This window comes from Vidua chalybeata, chromosome Z (genome assembly GCF_026979565.1).
Source record: "Vidua chalybeata isolate OUT-0048 chromosome Z, bVidCha1 merged haplotype, whole genome shotgun sequence".
Taxonomy (NCBI): Eukaryota; Metazoa; Chordata; class Aves; order Passeriformes; family Viduidae; genus Vidua; species Vidua chalybeata.
The window spans coordinates 52,209,007-52,228,227 of record NC_071570.1 but is presented as its reverse complement, the minus strand read 5'-3'; the positions used below and the strand labels follow the sequence as shown (position 1 = coordinate 52,228,227).

The 19,221-nt window shown below is 45.6% G+C and overlaps 2 protein-coding genes across 4 annotated transcripts; one reads left to right on the top strand and one right to left on the bottom strand.

Annotated features, from left to right (window-relative positions):
• Window positions 1-42: 42 nt before the first annotated feature.
• LOC128782188 (thioredoxin) lies at window positions 43-15,800 on the bottom strand. Of its 2 annotated transcripts, none has more exons than XM_053932397.1 (5): window positions 15,666-15,800; window positions 3,249-3,353; window positions 2,556-2,615; window positions 1,684-1,749; window positions 43-259 (listed from the first exon to the last, which is right to left on the bottom strand). In XM_053932397.1, the coding sequence occupies exons 1-5, from the start codon at window positions 15,687-15,689 to the stop codon at window positions 197-199; spliced, it is 318 nt and encodes a 105-aa protein (XP_053788372.1). In that variant the 5' UTR covers window positions 15,690-15,800; the 3' UTR covers window positions 43-196. The 2 variants fall into 2 exon arrangements, with proteins under 2 accessions (XP_053788372.1, XP_053788371.1); XM_053932396.1 differs by lacking the exon at window positions 15,666-15,800 and adding an exon at window positions 15,477-15,659.
• On the top strand, window positions 9,176-11,471 carry LOC128782187 (uncharacterized). 2 transcript variants are annotated; one of them, XM_053932395.1, is made up of 2 exons: window positions 9,176-10,750; window positions 11,453-11,471. In XM_053932395.1, the coding sequence occupies exons 1-2, from the start codon at window positions 9,183-9,185 to the stop codon at window positions 11,454-11,456; spliced, it is 1,572 nt and encodes a 523-aa protein (XP_053788370.1). In that variant the 5' UTR covers window positions 9,176-9,182; the 3' UTR covers window positions 11,457-11,471. The 2 variants fall into 2 exon arrangements, with proteins under 2 accessions (XP_053788370.1, XP_053788369.1); XM_053932394.1 differs by lacking the exon at window positions 11,453-11,471 and adding an exon at window positions 11,015-11,418.
• Window positions 15,801-19,221: the final 3,421 nt, after the last annotated feature.

Below are 19,221 nucleotides of genomic sequence, written 5' to 3'. Positions count from 1 at the left end.
AATTCTTAAGATTTTTGTTAAACACACAGCAATAACCAAAAGTGAAGAGTTCATACTTTATTTTACTCATATACATGGACCAAGAAGATAGTTTGCACCATTTAATCTAGCTAGCTTGTTTATTTTTTTAAGTAGAAAAGTTGCAGGCTGTAATTTAGCCAAAGCAGTCATGCTTCAATGTCTTCATGGCTGGAGATTAGACTAGACTTTTAATGGTCTCTTCCAGCTTCTCTTTATTGGCCCCAGAGAACTCCTGCACCTGTAAAGAGAGATTGATTTTTAGAACTCCTGCATTCAATGCTTCTTAACATTAGTTGCAGTCACATACACACCTATTCAACTCTGCTAAAACATAAAATTTTTTCCACCCTCAAAACACAGTATTTTGCAGATGTTCATGCATTTATTTCCCACTCAATTCAACTCATGCAAAAGTTGAGACAAAAGACTAGCAAACTTCACTTCTAGACTACCTGGTTCAATCCTTGACTACCTGGATTAATCCTGGATCAATAAGACTCAAAAAGAGGGTTGAAGAAACTCTGAAGGTCCCCACATATCAGAGGCAGCTCAAAGTCATCTTGAGTTGCTCAGGACCCTACCAATCAAATTCTGAAAGGACTGTTCCAAGTTACCTACCCCTGTGCCTGGCTTCTACTGTGAGAACTGTCCTTGCAACTTACAGGACAGAAAGATAGAGGTAAGATTAATCTGCTGTCTCAAAAACAGCAGCTCTGTTCTCCTGTAGCTATAGGGATGCAAGGCTGAGAGCAGACTACACTACAGGCCATTAAACTGCTTGCTTGATACAAAAAGCTATACACTGACTGTCATGCTGTAATCACAATTCTTCCAATGACATAATGAAGTTGCAGAAGTTCACTCTAACAGAACTGTCAAAGGTTCATACTGACCCCATACTGAACTGAAAGTCACCTTATATGTGACACTCAACTACCCAAGGTGCAATTCCATTGCCTTCAGCCATGAAACTTACATCCAAGTACTGTTTCCCTTTAGAAAAGCCTACCTTCAGCTTGCTTAGCTAATAAAAGCCTAAGACAACATATTCAGCCCAGCAAGTTCAGAAAGAGAGCTACTCAAACTACCCTCTGCATCCCATCTCATCCATCTCTTGGCAGAGCAGACACAAGAGGTCTGGTCAGTCCTTAAACAGGGTCAGGACCTTCACTTCAAAGGTTATACAGCCTTTCTGTGAAATAAAGTAAACAGCTGTTTGTTGTATATAACCTCAACCAGGTTAGAGACTTCTGTTTGGACAGGATTCCATAGACACCTATAGTCATGCCTCTGCTTCAACACAAGCTGCATCCAGATAACAAACACTGACCAAGTAAAAGGCAGGGTGCTAGGCAGAGAGACCAGCAGTCTTAACACAGACATCTCACCCCACTGTCTCTCATGAAACTGTCTGATTAAGGTAAGATTAACCTGTAACTAATTCAGTTCACTATCTGTGAACAACACAGTTTGCATCACCAGTTAACTGCTGGTTTCATTTGCTGCGGTACTAAGATCAACTTGCTTGCTCTCAGGAGTGTCTTAATGCTAGTGCTACCATAGAGACACAATCAAGAGAAAGAGGACTAAGTAGTCCAACACTCCCAGTCTTCTTTCAAGTGTTTAGCTTGCCTGCTCCAGTTCCAAAAAGGCAGAGCCTACCTTATTTCCATTCTTGTAGAACTGGAACGTTGGCATGCACTTCACATCACAATGTGAAGCAACATCCTGGAAGAGATAAAACACCATCTTCAACTGGGCATTCTTAAGGATGTTAAATTTAGAACCCACTCTAGCTGACTTCTGTTTAGGTAACAGGGTAAAGCCATTACTGCTCAATATAAAGCAAAAGAATTTCTGCTAGTTCATCACTAGCAAAACCAGTGCAATGTTAACATCTCCCTGAAGTAAGCCTTAAAGATCTCTTCTTCAACACTTAATTCATGCAATAGCAAAAACCTTAACCTGTACTCTGAATTTGGAAAAAAACAGACTTCTTCATCAAAACAGATGTCTGCTTGTAAGACTCAAGAGCCCTATGGCAAATCTTGGGCTTCCATGTGATATTTTTCAGGTACATTTGACTATGTTGAAACTGCAATACAGCAATTTCATTGCACTTAATTCAAGACCTAATTTCATTTTTCATGAAAGAGGAAACAGTGCCAAGAGCAGTGGAGGGACCAGACAGATCAGTAGGTTGTGAACAATTAGGTTTAAGGAAGATTGCATCGAAGCAGCTAAAGACCTTAGACTAATGCTCCCTCCCAAACTAAAGGGTCATTGCTTCCAACCCAACACATGCCACAGGACTTCGAGAGTGCTATTAATCAAGACAGTTTGTTTTGTTCACGTGTTACCTGCAAAAAAAAAAAAATCATTCTTTCCAGCTAAATACTTGTGTTTTCAACTTTAAGTAAACTCTTGTTTTGTTTCAGCTTTTGATTCATATGTGTGAAGACACTTTGAATTCTTGTCTGTCACTTGTGTGGAAGTCCTTAGCTGTTCTTCCTCAGCACCACCCCAGATCTTACCTGGGCATCATCCACATCTATTTCTATGAATATCGCATCACTATACTTCTCAGACAAACTCTAAAAAGAAATAAAAAGATCTATGTAGTTACAGTGTTCCAGGAAAGCTTCCTGAAAAGATGCATTCATATAAATGGAAAGGTTGGGGCTGCTTAAACTGCTAGTGAAACATGCTTTGTTATCTTAAAGCAGCTATTTTACCGCCAGAGCAAAAAAATCTGTTCTGCTGAAAACTGTTTCTGGAAGAGTCTGTGGAAACATGTTCTCCCCACACAGACTCAAATATCCTAAGAAACAGGTGGAAGGCCTTCTCTTGCAGCTTTCAGCTGATCACCAAAAGATGCTACAGCTTCTCATACCTTATCAGGAGATAACACAGCCACCTAAACACAGCTGGAGAAGTTACATTAATGGTGTACAGAAGGTCACAATGCAACTGGCAGTTCTCTGTGTACCTAAAATGTATGTAAGCACCGGGACAAAAGCTAAACCCCATATTAGTTCCCAGCTATATCAGTGGTCAGTCTATTTCACTTGGTAGTCTTAAAAATAGATACTTCTGCAACTTCTCATGTTTCCAGAAAATGCTGGCAATCACATAAGGCAAAAGGAACTTTCCGCCACATTATTGTCAAGCAACACAAACACGTATATACAATTTAATGCAGAAATAAATTCAGAAAAACTACTTACATGATAAAATGGCTTGATCATTTTGCATGGTCCACACCATGTGGCAGAGAAATCAACTACTACAAGCTTGTCACCAGCACATTTCAGTTCTGCCTCAAATTCAACCTAGAGAGAAAAAAAAAAAAAAAGAACACGATTATTTTCCCCTTCTTTCCTAAAGGATATAAGACTAATCCCAATGCTGGCTTGTTCTCAGACCTAACACACTAATCATTATGACAAGTCTTAAACACTTAAATGGGTTATTTGTACCATCATCTAAGTGTTTCAGTATGAATTGTTTCCATTGCTGCTAGCAGCAGTCAGTGCCTTGTGTCTCACCAATTAGAAAACAACTAGAATGCTCAAACTCACTGAATTGTGGAAACAAGCTAGAAATTCTCTAGTTATGATGCTCAACTCTGACAGCTCTAGGTTATCCCCAAAATATGATCCTTAGAGTTTTTTATAATCCATATTCTCATTTCTGTCTTGGCAGTAAGACTTTCATCTTTGTCCAGCACAGACTTTCCTCTGCAGAATTTGGAAAGGACAGACACAAACTTTTGTACAGTCATCCACTCTGGTGACTTTTCCAATCAATAGATAACATTAAAATGTTATCTCTAAAGTTTTACTCTAAAGCCTGTTTTCAAAAGCAACCTCACAGGATAGTTATTTTGCCAAGTGAACCCACATTTGACATCATTAGCCAAAGCAATGCTACATATACAGACTACACAAGTAAACAACCAATACTTTTTCTGAGTCTTCAAGTCTGTGTTGCAATTAGTCACATGAATCATCTCTGGACAATATTTCTTGGAACTAAACATCTTACATGCCATTACTCATTTTTGCTGGTGAAAAAGTGAAAGCTTTAACAGAACTGAAAGACATTAAAAGCAATAAATACTTGCATGCTAGCAAAAGGCAAACAAATATCTCAGGCAGAAGCAGAAAGTGCTAATCACCTACTTTCTGATACTGTTTGTCAAAGAAAGAACAAGCCACTTCAATAATTTTCAACTTTGTTGTCTTGGCAATCAAGCTTCAGAAAAACTGTTAGTATAAACTTCAAAAGATAGCTGCTTTAGTCCCCCCACAATTTAATGGAGCAAAGGACTGGAGTCCTGTCAGCAACAGCTGACTGAAAGCAGTATGGTTACTGCCAGATGTACAAAGGGGTTGGTTTTGCAGTGCAGGGGTTAACTAATTCATACCTGCTTCTGCAATCAGCCACAATAAGTTGTGACTCAACTCTAGTAAGCTAAAGAATGTCACACAGTTGAGGAGCCAAAGTCAAACTGGACATGAATATATTCAACAAGCAGAGATCCTGCATGAGCATTCTTACATATGCATAAGCCTATGTGAAAGTCTTCACAGCTTCCTGTAACTTCAAATACACTCAGCATTACATCTCCCTGTTAACAGACTTTTCCCCTCCCCATGTAGCTCTCTTCAGAGGCACGGTATCCATGTTAGTTTTTCTATCCTTGCATCTTGGACAATCACAGTCTACTTTTCTACAAGACCAGCAGTAACACTTCACACCACCTACTCTCATTCTCAAAGAGATAGGAACAGTTAAGTTTTCCTGTCTTCCTAGGTTCCCCATCTCCTGTACTGACATAGTATGCATTCCTGTGCTCATTCCCACCAACAATGTTTAATAACCCTGTACACAGCAATCCACACTTGCTGCTCCCTCCCAGTACTTATGATATTGTAAGTTCCTCAGTCAAGCCTCACTCCTTTCAGCCTTGAAATCCTGCTACTGATTTTTGGTATAGCTTCTCAGACCTCTGCACTGTAACATCTCTACTGTACTGAATCCACTTCCCACAGCTGCCAGTTAGACCATCCTCTTTTAACCCCTAAGTCTCCTGTCCAGCTGCATAAAATTACCGTACTCTGTAAAAGGAAGCCCAGCCTTAGAACATGTTCATTGTCCTAGGGTGGCTGTATGATGCCTTTATCCCCAATCGTCTGCCCTGTTTATGTTGAAGTCTTGTTCCAAGAGTGAAAGGAGGAGGGAAGAAGCTCAGGGTTTGTTTTCAAAAAACTCACTCCCTCCTCCACATTCCTGCTCCAGGACGGTGTTGTCTGCGGACGGACGGACAGCGAGACAGAGCTCTCCTTTGCTTTTTCTAGTTAGTTTTAGCTAGCTGAGGCAGAGAAGTTCCCTGGACTGTGGTTTTTTTCCCTTTCTCTGGATCTGCTCTGGAGTGAACACCAGAAGAGCATCAGCAGCTCACATCTGTGGCCCAGCGGGCCGGGCCTGGGCCGCGGCATTGCCAGTGCCGGAAGGACTGGTCAGAGACTGAGTGAGCTGAGCTGCAGCCCGGGGGGATTTGCTCTGAATTTGTCTCTCTTGGAGTGGCAAGAAGTCTTATTGTTTAATATTGTCTAAGTTCTCTTGTGTAATAAACAGGTTTTTTCCACTTTTTTCCTCCAGAGGTATTTTCTCCCGAACCGGCTGGGGGGAGGGGCCAATTGAATCTGCTTTCCTAAAGGAACCCTTTTGTGGGGGGGAGGGGAATTCTTTCCCCAGACTTGCCCTGAACCAGGACAAATATTTTGGCGCCCAACTTGGGGCTCGAGAAAGTGGAAAAAACCTTTATTCCTCTACTGATTGCATGCTGGTTGTGTTTGTTTTGTAGTGGGTTAAAGCACCCAGTAGCCATGTTGCTTACATCCATAATGTCTCTTGGGGTGGAGGCCTTCATGCGGTTCTGGTCACTAGGCCTTTTTGAGGTTTTAGTACTTTTCTGGTCACTAGGATTGTCCCTTACACGCGGTTTTTACAGTAGAAGAGCACAGATTAAAATAGCTATTGTGCTGGCCTTGGCAATAGTGATTTATAAGGCGCTTGTAAAGATACTGGATTCTGTTCGAAATATGTATGCTTTATGGTTTTTTCACCCTACCCTGCATCCTAGTTCCAGTAGGATGTTCTGGGAGTTTATTAGTAATTGCACTTGGTTTGTTAGAGGAGGAGCAGAGGATGAGGTTTTCCAACCCCTCCTTTCCTTCTTCTCTTTTGAATCTGTTATGTCATTTTTTGAGGATGTTCAGTCTCCCCTGAATGTTAAAGAGACCCTCTTTCTGGTATTTATTCTGGGAAACTCCCTGGGAAACTTCCTTTATACAGCCTGCAGTTTCTCTAGAGTGAAGGCTGAAAAATCCAGAGGGACTGATGAAACCCCTCATCCGGATGTGGAAAATCCTAAGTGGTGTGGAGAATGGGAGAAAATAGGCCAGACCCTGAAGGAATTTTCTGACCCTGTAGAGTGGGATTTTCCAAGTGAGCAAATTCAGAACCCAGATGAGGTAGGGAAATACCTGAAAGAGAAGTGCCATGATGACTCTAAGGAGAAAAGGATCATTGCAATAAGCTGGGCTCTGGCTTATGCTTATCGCACACTGCTAGATACTGTAGGCCAGCAGACAGAGGCAGGGGGGCAGGGAGATAAACCAGCAGCAATCCCAGTCACTCAGTCCACAGCCAACCCCCCAGTTACTCAGGCTGTAGCTAAACCAGACAGTGAACCTAAACCACTGGCAGTTGCTGCGGGAAAGAAGAGAAGCAAAACTGACCGGCCAGGGACTGATGATGATGATCCAGGAGAAGGACCCTCAAAGCTAATTACTGACACAAAAGCCGAAGTTAAGGCAACTGATGCAGGATCAGAAGCCACTACTGAGTCCTATTCCCTGAAGGACCTTCGTGGCCTAAGGAAGGATTACACTCGACGACCTGATGAGTCTATAATTGGTTGGTCCGTCTTTGGGATGCTGCAGGGGAGGCTACAATTCTGGATGGTAGTGAAGCGAGACATTTGGGATCCCTGTCACATGATCCTGCCATTGATCAAGGAATGATGAGGGGGGCTAATCCTCACAGCCTCTGGGCACGGGTTCTGGACAGTGTAGCACAAAGATACTTGTGTGCAGATGATCTTTATATGCAGCAAACCCAGTGGAAGACTATAGAGCAAGGAATTCAACGCTTGAGGGAAATGGCAGTGGTAGAGATTGTCTTCTCGGATGATCTAGATACTGTAAATCCAGACTTGGTACCATGTACATCTGTGATGTGGTGAAAACTTGTAAGACTTGGGCCAGATGAATATGCTTCTGCTGTAGCAATAATGAAGCAAGATGACGGTGAGGAGACTGTGCTTGATATGACAAAGAAGCTCCGAGCATATGCAGATGCTGTACATGGCCAAACACACATGAGAATTGCAGCAGTAGAAACACAACTGCAGAAACTAGAAAAAAAGATAGAGAGCAAGATAGAGGAGAATCTTAAGAGATTCAGGGAGGAGATTAAAGAGGACCTTCTTAAAATTTCTGCAGTACAGATCAGAGGTCCTGGTACCCAACGCAGACGTCCCTCAGATAGGGAGAGAAGGTACACCTCACGAGCTGAGCTGTGGTTCTTCCTGCGCGATTGTGGAGAAAATATGAGGAAATGGGATGCGAAACCTACTGCTGATCTGGCACAGCAGGTGCGTGAATTGAAGGGAAGCAAGACTCCGAGAGGAATTTTCACCAAAAGGGAAGCAGCTCCAGTGACCCATAACCAAACTGCCATATATGATGATGATGACGATATTTTCGATCCCCTTGAAGGAACCTCCAAGACATATGCCCCAGGAAAGAAGGATAACCAGGCTTAGAGGGGCCCTGCCTCTAGCCAGGTAGAGGCTAGGGAAAACCATATTTTCTGGACGGTGTGGATTCGTTGGCCTGGCACATCAGAACCACAAGAATATAAAGCTTTGGTCGACACTGGTGCGCAGTGCACATTAATCCCATCAAACTGTGTGGGGACAGAACCTGTTTCTATTGCTGGTGTGACAGGGGGATCACAGGACTTTACTTCAGTGGAAGCTGAGATCAGCCTGACTGGAAATGAGTGGAAGAAACAGTCTATTGTAACTGGCCCAGAGGCCCCATGTATTTTAGGCATAGACTTCCTCCGAAGTGGGTATTTCAAAGGCCCAAAGGGACTCAGGTGGGCATTTGGAATAGCAGCTGTAGAGACAGGGGGCATCAAGCAATTGAACAGCTTACCTGGACTATCGGAAAACCCATCTGCAGTAGGACTTTTGAAGGTGGAAGAGCAACGAGTACCAATTGCCACCTCAACAGTGCACTGCCGGCAGTACCAAACGAATCGAGATGCCGTGATCCCCATCCACAAAATGATCCGTGAGTTGGAGAGCCAAGGGGTGGTCAGCAAAACCCATTCACCCTTCAACAGCCCCATCTGGCCTGTGCATAAATCCGAAGGAGAATGGAGATTGACAGTGGACTACCGTGCCCTAAATGAGGTGACTCCACCACTGAGCGCTGCGGTGCCGGACATGCTGGAACTCCAGTACGAGCTGGAGTCCAAGGCAGCAAAGTGGTATGCCACTATTGATATTGCCAATGCGTTTTTCTCCATTCCTCTGGCAGCAGAATGCAGGCCTCAGTTTGCTTTCACCTGGAGGGGCGTGCAGTACCCCTGGAACAGACTGCCCCAGGGGTGGAAACACAGCCCCACCATCTGCCATGGACTGATCCAGGCTGCACTGGAAAAGGGTGAGGCTCCAGAACACCTGCAGTACATTGATGACATCATTGTGTGGGGGAAAACAGCAGCAGAGGTATTTGAGAAAGGAGAGAAAATCATCCAGATTCTCCTGAAAGCTGGTTTTGCCATCAAGAAGAGCAAGGTCAAGGGACCTGCTCGAGAGATCCAGTTCCTGGGAGTGAAGTGGCAAGATGGACGGCGTCAGATTCCTACAGATATCATTAACAAGATCACAGCGATGTCTCCACCAACCAGCAAGAAGGAAACACAAGCTTTCTTAGGCGCCATAGGTTTTTGGAGAATGCACATTCCTGAGTATAGCCAGATCGTGAGCCCTCTCTACCTGGTCACTCGCAAGAAGAATGATTTCCACTGGGGCCCGAGAGCAGCAACAAGCCTTCACCCAGATCAAGCAGGAGATTGCCCATGCAGTAGCCCTTGGCCCAGTCAGGACAGGACCAGATGTGAAGAATGTGCTTTACTCTGCAGCCGGGAACCATGGTTTGTCCTGGAGCCTTTGGCAGAAGGCGCCTGGTGAGACTCGAGGCCGACCACTGGGATTTTGGAGTCGAAGCTATAGGGGGTCTGAAGCCAACTATACTCCAACAGAGAAGGAAATTTTAGCAGCCTATGAAGGAGTTCAGGCCGCCTCGGAGGTGATCGGTACAGAAGCACAACTTCTCTTGGCACCCCGACTACCGGTGCTGGGGTGGATGTTCAAAGCAAAGATTCCCTCCACCCACCATGCCACCAGTGCCACATGGAGCAAGTGGATTGCCCTCATCACGCAGCGCGCCCGGATTGGAAAATTGAATCGCCCTGGGATTTTGGAGATAATTACAAACTGGCCTGAAGGTGAAAACTTTAGTCTTGCAGATGAAGAGGAGGAAGTGGCACATGCTGAAGAAGCGTCACCATATAACCAACTGCCAGCAGAAGAAACACACTATGGTCTTTTCACTGATGGCTCTTGCCGCATTGTAGGAATGAAATGGAAGTGGAAAGCAGCCGTATGGAGTCCCACACGACGAGTTGCGGAAGCTACTGAAGGGGAAGGTGGATCGAGTCAATTTGCTGAACTCAAAGCGGTTCAACTGGCCGTGGACATTGCTGAAAGGGAGAAGTGGCCAAAACTCTACCTCTACACTGATTCATGGATGGTAGCCAATGCTCTGTGGGGGTCGCTGGAGAGGTGGAAGAAAGCTAATTGGCAGCGTAGAGGAAAACCAATTTGGGCTGCTGATGAGTGGAAAAACATTGCTACCAGGGTAGAGAAGCTACCGGTGAAAGTTCGTCATGTAGATGCCCATGTCCCCAAGAGCAGAGCCAATGAGGAACACCAAAACAACCAGCAAGTAGATCGGGCTGCAAAGATAGGGGTATCAAAGATAGACTTGGATTGGCAACACAAGGGGGAATTGTTCTTGGCACGATGGGCCCATGATGCCTCAGGCCATCAGGGTAGAGATGCCACTTTTAAGTGGGCACGAGATCGAGGGGTGGATCTAACCATGGACAGTATATCTCAGGTAATCCACGACTGTGAGACATGTGCTACCATCAAACAGGCCAAGCGGGTAAAGCCCCTGTGGTACGGTGGGCGGTGGTCCAAGTACAGATATGGGGAGGCCTGGCAGATTGACTACGTCACACTGCCCCAGACACGCCACGGCAAGCGTTATGTGCTCACAATGGTAGAAGCCACCACAGGATGGTTGGAAACCTATCCTGTGCCTCATGCTACGGCCCGTAACACCATCCTAGGCCTTGAAAAGCAAATTCTTTGGAGGCATGGTACCCCTGAGAGGATTGAGTCCGACAATGGAACTCATTTCAAGAACAGCCTTATCAACACTTGGGCTAGGGAACATGGTATTGAGTGGGTGTACCATATTCCCTACCATGCACCAGCTGCAGGAAAAGTAGAGAGGTACAATGGATTGTTGAAAACCACACTGAAAGCATTGGGTGGGGGATCTCTCAAGAATGGGAACAGAATCTGGCAAAAGCCACCTGGTTAGTTAACACCCGAGGCTCTACCAGTCGATGGGGCCCTGCCCAGTCTCAGCTTTTGCATATAGTAGATGGAGACAAAGTCCCAGTAGTGCATGTTAGAGGCTTGTTAGGAAAGACAGTGTGGATCAATTCTGCCTCAAGTACGGACAAACCCATTCGTGGGATTGTCTTTGCTCAGGGACCAGGTTGTACATGGTGGATAATGCAGAGAGATGGAAGAACACGATGTGTACCTCAGGGAGATCTGATTGTTGGGTGAGAACTATGTATAAATATCACTGTTTGCTGAATACTGCTGCCATTGTCTGTGTATAGTTGTATATTAGATGTATAATGTATCTATTTATAGGGTTTGAATATATATATATTAGTTTTAGTAGTAAGCTGACGATATGGGGATAAGGGGTGGAATGTCCTAGGGTGGCTGTATGATGCCTTTATCCCCAATCGTCTGCCCTGTTTATGTTGAAGTCTTGTTCCAAGAGTGAAAGGAGGAGGGAAGAAGCTCAGGGTTTGTTTTCAAAAAACTCACTCCCTCCTCCACATTCCTGCTCCAGGACGGTGTTGTCTGCAGACGGACGGACAGCGAGACAGAGCTCTCCTTTGCTTTTTCTAGTTAGTTTTAGCTAGCTGAGGCAGAGAAGTTCCCTGGACTGTGGTTTTTTTCCCTTTCTCTGGATCTGCTCTGGAGTGAACACCAGAAGAGCATCAGCAGCTCACATCTGTGGCCCAGCGGGCCGGGCCTGGGCCGCGGCATTGCCAGCGCCAGAAGGACTGGTCAGAGACTGAGTGAGCTGAGCTGCAGCCCGGGGGGATTTGCTCTGAATTTGTCTCTCTTGGAGTGGCAAGAAGTCTTATTGTTTAATATTGTCTAAGTTCTCTTGTGTAATAAACAGGTTTTTTCCACTTTTTTCCTCCAGAGGTATTTTCTCCCGAACCGGCTCGGGGGAGGGGCCAATTGAATCTGCTTTCCTAAAGGAACCCTTTTGTGGGGGGGAGGGGAATTCTTTCCCCAGACTTGCCCTGAACCAGGACATTCATCATATGGCCACACCTGAGGTTTGCTATTGCACAGAACAAAGGGAAAGTGGGACAGCATCATAATTACAGCTGGTCACATATACCATTCACCACTGGTGACCTGGTCCTGACTACAAATCAGGTGTTACCCTGCAAATAATCTCTACTATCAGCCAAAATTGCTGCAGGACAGTGAAAAGATATGCTGGGTCCAAAGGTGTTACCCCTTCAAGTTAAATATCAAACTAGTGAGAAATTCTGAAAATTTTTCTAGTGAGCTTAATTTCCCTGGAGGAAGGAAGACAGTAGCAGGAGCAAAACAAAAACCAAGCTGCTTGACCTGTCCAACTGACTTCGCTAGTTGTCTTTCATGTTAACTGTAAAGTGACAAGATTTTTTATGAAAAACGAAATAATCTCTTTTACCAGTAGGGGAACCTCCCATCACAAGACTATTTGTCACACTTTGAAAGGATCTTACAGCCTTATTAAACAGCATTTTCTCCAGGTAGCAGCTCTCTGGGGGAAACCTCAGCTAGCATGCTGGTCAATATTGGTTTGTCCCTTGTGGTGGTGGTTTTTTTTTTCTTGTTGTTGTTTTTTTCTTAAATATTTAACTACAACCTCCCTGAGCACACACAAGACCTCATTTTACTTGTATTGTTGTCCAGCAGAAAAGGGCATGCTACCTTCAACAAACACATTGGTAGCAGGCATCTGTTCCTTAGGGCCAAATAAGAAGCTCTAATAATGAAAGCCTCTAGTGCCTCAGAGGTTCCCAGCACAAGGTAGTGCTTCAAAAAGGAGGCTGCTGGCCTCCTTCAGATGGTGCTGAAAGGAGTCTGCTGCTCTCAGCAACAGATAATCCAGGTCCACACTATATGGCATATTTGATTAAAGCTTGGTTGTAAACATTATTTTCAACACATATCAAGTCACCCTTGAACTTGCCCAGTCATCGGCTGAGTGCCAATGGTTACTATGTAATTTAGTGAGGTTTTTTTAAATACAGAAGCTAGCATAAACAAAGCAAAGTTTAACTGCCTGAACTCCCTAGCACACACCACTTCTAAAATTATCACTTACAGCAAAAGCTGCAAATTTTCAGCATTTTCTTTAACTTAAATAACAAGAGAGGCAGCTAGAATGAAGAGGAAAGCTTTGGCAGCTTTTTAAGTTTATACACCCCATTAGCTTTGGCTATAAAAGGCAGTATGTCGCACACTCAAACCCTCTTACAAGTTACACTAGTCGCTCATCTCAAGGCCACTAAAAAACAACCAATACAGCTCCTTCTGTGCTATAGCAGGTACTACAGAAGGATCAGTCAAGCACCCTGAAAGTAGACATTCTTCAGAAGCTAGTCTATTTCTGAAGAGGTATGCAGGGAAAAGGACCACATCTACCTAGCTCTTACTCATAGAAGCTCTTGCAGACAGTGCAAGAATGGGTTTTCCCCTTTGTATCAGAGAAGTATACAAACCTGCTTTACTGAAAACCAGAATTAATCCAGAAATCCCAGCTGCACTGCGCTTGAATACTCTGGGTGTCACTAATGTTAAAATGCTGTTGTCAGCATGACTGCTGAGTTCACACTCTCCATGAATGCATAACCAAAGTTTGCTTTAACTACAGCAGACTATTACAACGCTCATAGCTAGGAGGATAGTGAAAGCCTACCTAACTTAGAGCAGGCTCTTCCTCCACAGCCAGGTTTGACTTGCCATGTTTAATCTGTTCCTGTGTGTAACAAAAACCTCAACCCTTACACCAAAAGTCTGCCCCTTCTGTGGCACCATAAACAGAGAAGAGGGAAGAGATACAAAGCAGAACAACAAATCCAGGTTGCATTAACACACCATTCTCTCTTCAGGACCTGAATGGTAAGGCATTTCACTCATCTTAAGGAGGTTCGTGCACTTACCGGTTTTTGAGCTGTGGTCACAAATGTTAGTTTGTATATTTATGTATCAGATCCCAACACTTTCGTGGTCCAGTGGGAGAGGTCTGACATGCCTTTCATTTATAAAATGAACTGACTGTAGAACAGCACAGCCTAGAACACAAACTTGGATGTGTGAGAGACTGGAAAGACTGAGGTCTCAAAACATTTTGAGGTGCAAATGCTTAGGGGAAGGGGCAGGTCAGGCCTTGCTCTGGTGAGGCAGTGCACACCCCCGATCCCGAGAGCCTGTATCCCAGACACAGTGTCCACCAATCATGGGTACACTATAGGCAAGGGGTATTTAAGGCCAAACATGCTGCAAAGCATATGTCTTGACCCTACCTCCTCTTGGAATTTCTATCAGCTGAACACTGCTAGGACCCAGCAGTTATTAACTGTATGTGCCCTTTTTTAATGTCTTTTCTATCTTTTTCTTCTTCTAAGTCTCTCCTCTCAGAATTTTTGAGTGACTTAAAATCAAACAGGTTTAGAGTTTGCTAAGTCGAATGGCCTAAGTTAATGCTTTGAGAAGTGTTTTATGTTGACTGAATGTTATACAAAACCTTTTGCCAAAGTTCTCTGATTTTCTAAAGTTGCCAGTAAAGTCTTTTTTGTTGTTTTGACCTCTTGAGAATATCTTGACAGTATTTCTCCCGTGTCTAACTCAGTAACTGAGCCCTGTTAAAGACCTGTTAACTGTAAGCACTGTTAAAGACCTTGCTAAGCGACTTTTTGGGGCCTTACAGGATGCCCACACATCATCACTTGCAGATGCCTGAAAATAAGATCAAACTGACACTTGCACCAGATTGCAAGTTCAAAAAGGTGAGATTAGCCCAACAGGATTTTTCCTGAAATGAAGAGCTTGCTAAGTTTGCATGGAGAATATTTTTTGAGACTTGGGTTCCTAAGTTACAGCTAACAAATACTCTATTGTTGTCTATCAACCACATCAGCTGCTGTGCACAAGATCACATACTATTTCATCACCAGCAGGGTATTCTCCATGTGTCTAGGTTTTCTTACTATTTTGTATCTCAGAGCCACAGATGTGTTTGTATTCACAGAACCATCCAAACAGTGATGTGCTGCATTAGGGTTGTGAGTATGTCAGACAGCACCATAACAAGGGAAATACTTCTTATGCCAGCAACTCCTGCTGTTTAAACATGGGGAATGGGCTCTAGCAGTTCCTTTTAAGTCAAGTCGGAAAAGACCCCCGAGATCATCGAGTCCAAGCTGTGACCCAACACCACACTGTCAACCACACCATGGCACTCAGTGCCACGTCCAGCTCTTCTTTAAACATCTGCGAGGACGGTGACTCAACCACCTTCCTGCGAAGCCCATTCCAACGCCAAATCACCCGCTCTTTTAAGAAATTCCTGCTAATGTCCAACCTAAATCTCCCCTGACGAAGTTTAAAACTGTGTCCTCTTCTCCAGTCGCTGTAGTACCCTGCTATCCGCTTGAGAAACGAAACCTTTTCCTTAAGACTTTAAAGTGCTATGAGCAACAACCCGTCATAACGTGAAATTGCATCACCTCCCCAAAGCCTCAAGTCGCGCAGTTATTTGTTCCCAGCCTCTGGTCGGGCTGAGCCCTCCGCGCAGCTTCCCCCGTTCCCGCATGGGCGAAGCAGGCTCCGCCTGCCCGGGCAGCACACGGGCTCTCACCCGCCATCTCCCGTAGGCCAAGGCCTCTCGAGAGCCCAGAGCAGCCTGAGCACTGTCCCCCGCCTGCCAAGCTGCCCCTGTCAGCGCTCTTTCCTCGTTCGTCCGCCTGCCCGCCGGGGAGTGATGCTCGTCCCGCCGTCCGCTCCTCTCACAGCGAAAGGACATGGCCGCCTCGCCCATCGGACTCACCAGGCTGCCCACGATCTTCACCATGGCGGCGACAGCTGGGAAAGGAGGGTCGGTGCTGTAAAGGAAAGGAACCAAAGGCTTCGTCCCCGCACTCGGCTCAGCTTCCTCCCTCGCTTCCCGCCGTCCCAGCGCTTCTCCCGCGCCTCCCCGACCGCCCTTTTATGCCCAGCGCCGCGCCGCGCCGCGCATGCGCAGGGTCCAACCCGCCTCCTGCCGCTCCCCGCGCACCCCCGCCCACGGCGCCGCTGCGGCCCAGGGTCGCCGGGGGCCCTGCTGAGGAGAGGCGGCGAGGGGCGCGAGTCGAGCCCAGCCCCCACCGCAGCCTCCGCCGGGAGGGGAGAGTGCGTCCCTGCCGGCTGCCAGGGGAACCGGCAGCAGTAGCGGAAGAAAGGAAAGCCCAGGAAGGTTGGAAAAGTGCTGTGTAACGATGAGCAGGAAGTGCTCGGCCTCCTCCCCCCACCGCGTGCCCCCGAGGAGCGGCTCTGTCTGACGCGGCGTTTTGCTCGCCTTACGAGAAAGGGAGCTGGTGTTGCCCGTAATGCGGGCAGAGTGGGGCTGCTGTAAAGCTGGAAGGCGGGAATAAATCACGGGAATATTTTTTCCTTTTCCTTTTTTCCCCTTCTTGTTTTCCTTCTCACCACCAAAAGCACGGAGTGGCGCCGTTTCTCTGTGCGATGTGGGCCCTTCTGCAGCGCAGAAGGCTCAGCGACGTGAGCGGTGCTTGCCCGGGGTTAAACACTGACCCTCTCCCGTAGCTCCCCTCATGGAGGGACTCAGCCAGGACCAGAAAGACTCCTCAAGGGAACAGTTTAGCGTTCCCATCGAAGAGATTCTGTGGTGGAACGTTACATTCCCATCCATCTTGTTTTTTTTCTCTGTGTTTTGGAGACATCCTTTGTTTCACCGCATGCTGCACCACTGCCCATCCCAGAGTGCAAAACAGGTCTGCCACAGCCCTACTCTCCTTCTGTTAGGATGGTAGGGGTTTAATGTTGGACTCTGGACGTTGCTGACTCCAGCTCCCACTGCACGAGACACAGGAAAGGTTAGGCGTTGGGATATTGGTGCCAGGTATGTCATGAATGGACTGTTTCTGCAGGTTTTAGCAGCTGGGTTACTACCCTGTGAAAAGTTTGCTCTGTGATACAGCTGAGCAGAAGATGGGAAGACTTAGTGCAGGTCCTGGATAAAAAAAAAATACACTTCTTCCTTAAAAAGAAAAAGAAAACAAAAGACAGTTTGCCTTGGATACAGGTACCAACCCATCTGAACAGGATATGCCCTCATATGTTGCTTTACTTGTGGTGGAAACTGAGTAAGTAATTTTTTTTTATTTTGGAAGTTTATTAAGTGTATGGCATACTAGTGCAGCAGAACTAGTAAGCTCTTTTCTGGCCCTGTGGTTGCATCCCCTGTCTATGTCTTTCCAGACCTGATAGGTTGTGTCTGCATAAAGCACTTTGACTACTACTCTCTCTGCTTCTTTCCTCACCTGTTAGATGCCATGAGCATCTCTTTTTTTTCTTTGGTAGCATCACTAGAGGAGCCAGGATGCCAATGGATGAGAAACAGCACCATGAAGGCTTAGTGGTTTCTGTTGGCTTTCATATTTTCATCCAGCTTCCTCCTGGGCAGCTGGTCCTTGCTGCCCTTGTTTCCGTGTGCCCTGTGGCTGACAGACAGGTACGTGTGTACTGTGCTGCTCTGGGGAGGTGCAGCTGCTGCTGATGGCTCAGGAGGAAGCAGGAATTCCTCATCAGCCAAGGCACCTTGCTCTACAACCTGCTGCCTGGCAGGATAAAATAAGAAGCCCAGACTATCAAAGTCCAACTCCTGAATGCCCCACCTCAGCCAAGCATCATGTGGCTCTTGCAGAAACCGGTGCAAGCAAAGGCAGGGAACAACCCACCCAAATAATAAATTCTTAGAAACCAACAGCTTTCTAAAGGCAAGTGTGGGTGGGTAAACTCTCTCTAAACTAAAAGGAGAAGTGTGTCCCTTCTCAGGTGCCGTATGTGGCCACTTGTGTCCTGCTGTGCTCACCGTCACTTGACTTAACAGGCTTAGTCAGATAGCAGTTTAAAGTCCAAAATGTTGCTGTAGGATTGTTGTATGGATGCCTAAAATAACTGCACATATAATTTATGTCATCTGTGCTTGATTCTTAGACTGTAGTAATTACTATCAAGACAGCACATAATAAAAATGGTACAGAGGAATGTGTGTCCTCTACACGGGGTAAAAATCTACACCCCCAGAAAACACACCCTGTTTGTTGTTGTTTTTTTTTTTTTTTTTTTTTTTTTTTTTTTGTTTTGTTTTGTTTTTTTTTTTTTTGTTTTGTCTTCCTTTCTTTTTGACTGTGGAATGTCTCATTGTTTAGCTCAACAATGCTGTAGCTGTCCCATGTACACAGTCACTCATCCATAGGGGCCTCAGCTTCTCATGTGCCCTCACTCACACTCATCTTTCTCACAACCACAAATGGAACATACTTCTCTCCCCCAGGCTGCTGGAGAGTGGATGTTAAAAATATGCAAGTTGACTGTGGAGAAGTTGAAAATCACATGAATTTCATGCTTCAGCAGACTGCTGTATGATGTGTCATACCCAGGAGTCATTGGATAGGATGGTGGCCAATAGATGGCTCTTTGCAAATATGGGCTGGCAGAGAACTGAGAAGCACTTAATGGCATTCAGGAAGGTGTGTTTTCTTGCATCTGGAAGTCAGAAAATGTGGTCTGAGGAGGGACAGAGTGGAAAGGCAATGTAACCTTCAAAAATGAGTCCCTAGATAGTTTCTCTTGCAGAAAGTCTGGAGACATAGACAAATGCCTGAGACACCCATGCACTATAAGTGAGTATATATTTGCCACACTCCTTGAATGTGTGGAAAATATGTGGGAGAGGAAGTCAGAAGGTCTAAATTTAGGTGCCCTCAAGAGAATTAATCAGTACCACTTATGTGTAGGCCATTAAAAAGGACTGTAATTTTGGAGAGCTCATGCTATGCCACAATCATCACAAATATCCAGGTGGGAATTCAATTTGTCTTGTTTTAGTCACCTTTAAAGCTCCCGTGATGGAAGGCATCCTTTACTTTTTGGGCTTTGTTTGTGTTGTTTTCTGTCACCTGTTAGGTGACAGCAACATGGGCCAGCAGTAGGAAAGAGCTTCACCCACAGCTGGAGGTGAACCCACAGGGTGTGCTCAGGGTCAGACCTGCAGCAGGGTTTTGGGAGGCTGAGCAAACTACAGTTCCAGTTCTTTCTGAGCTGCTCGGAGAGGTGGGAAGCAGGGTAGAAAAGGTGAGCAGCAGTAATCCCTGACAGGATGACCAGTGAGGCAGGTTGTAAATCATGGTGTCCATCTGGATGAATGAGCCAGAGCTGTGACACATAGTCCTCGTGTGATGCCCCCCCAGCTCCACATGGCTTTCCAGATCTGTTTACCTTGTGTGTAGTTTAAAGGCTTTGGAGCTATGAATCTCCTTTCCAGGGCTTGCTTTGTCTTTTCTTCTTTGTATGCCAGTGCATGTTGGTGGATGGAGGAATGC

Excerpts from the sequence above, each read along its gene's own strand:
- LOC128782187 (XM_053932394.1), top strand. The coding sequence starts at position 9,183 with ATGATTTCCACTGGGGCCCGAGAGCAGCAACAAGCCTTCACCCAGATC. Across the intron at positions 10,751-11,014 it reads GCTGCAGGAAAAGTAGAGAG|GGACCAGGTTGTACATGGTG; the intron begins GTACAATGGATT and ends GTCTTTGCTCAG.
- LOC128782188 (XM_053932396.1), bottom strand. The coding sequence starts at position 15,656 with ATGGGCGAGGCGGCCATGTCCTTTCGCTGTGAGAGGAGCGGACGGCGG. Across the intron at positions 3,354-15,476 it reads TGGCCTACGGGAGATGGCGG|GTTGAATTTGAGGCAGAACT; the intron begins GTGAGAGCCCGT and ends TTTTCTCTCTAG. Across the intron at positions 1,750-2,555 it reads TAGATGTGGATGATGCCCAG|GATGTTGCTTCACATTGTGA; the intron begins GTAAGATCTGGG and ends TATCTCTTCCAG.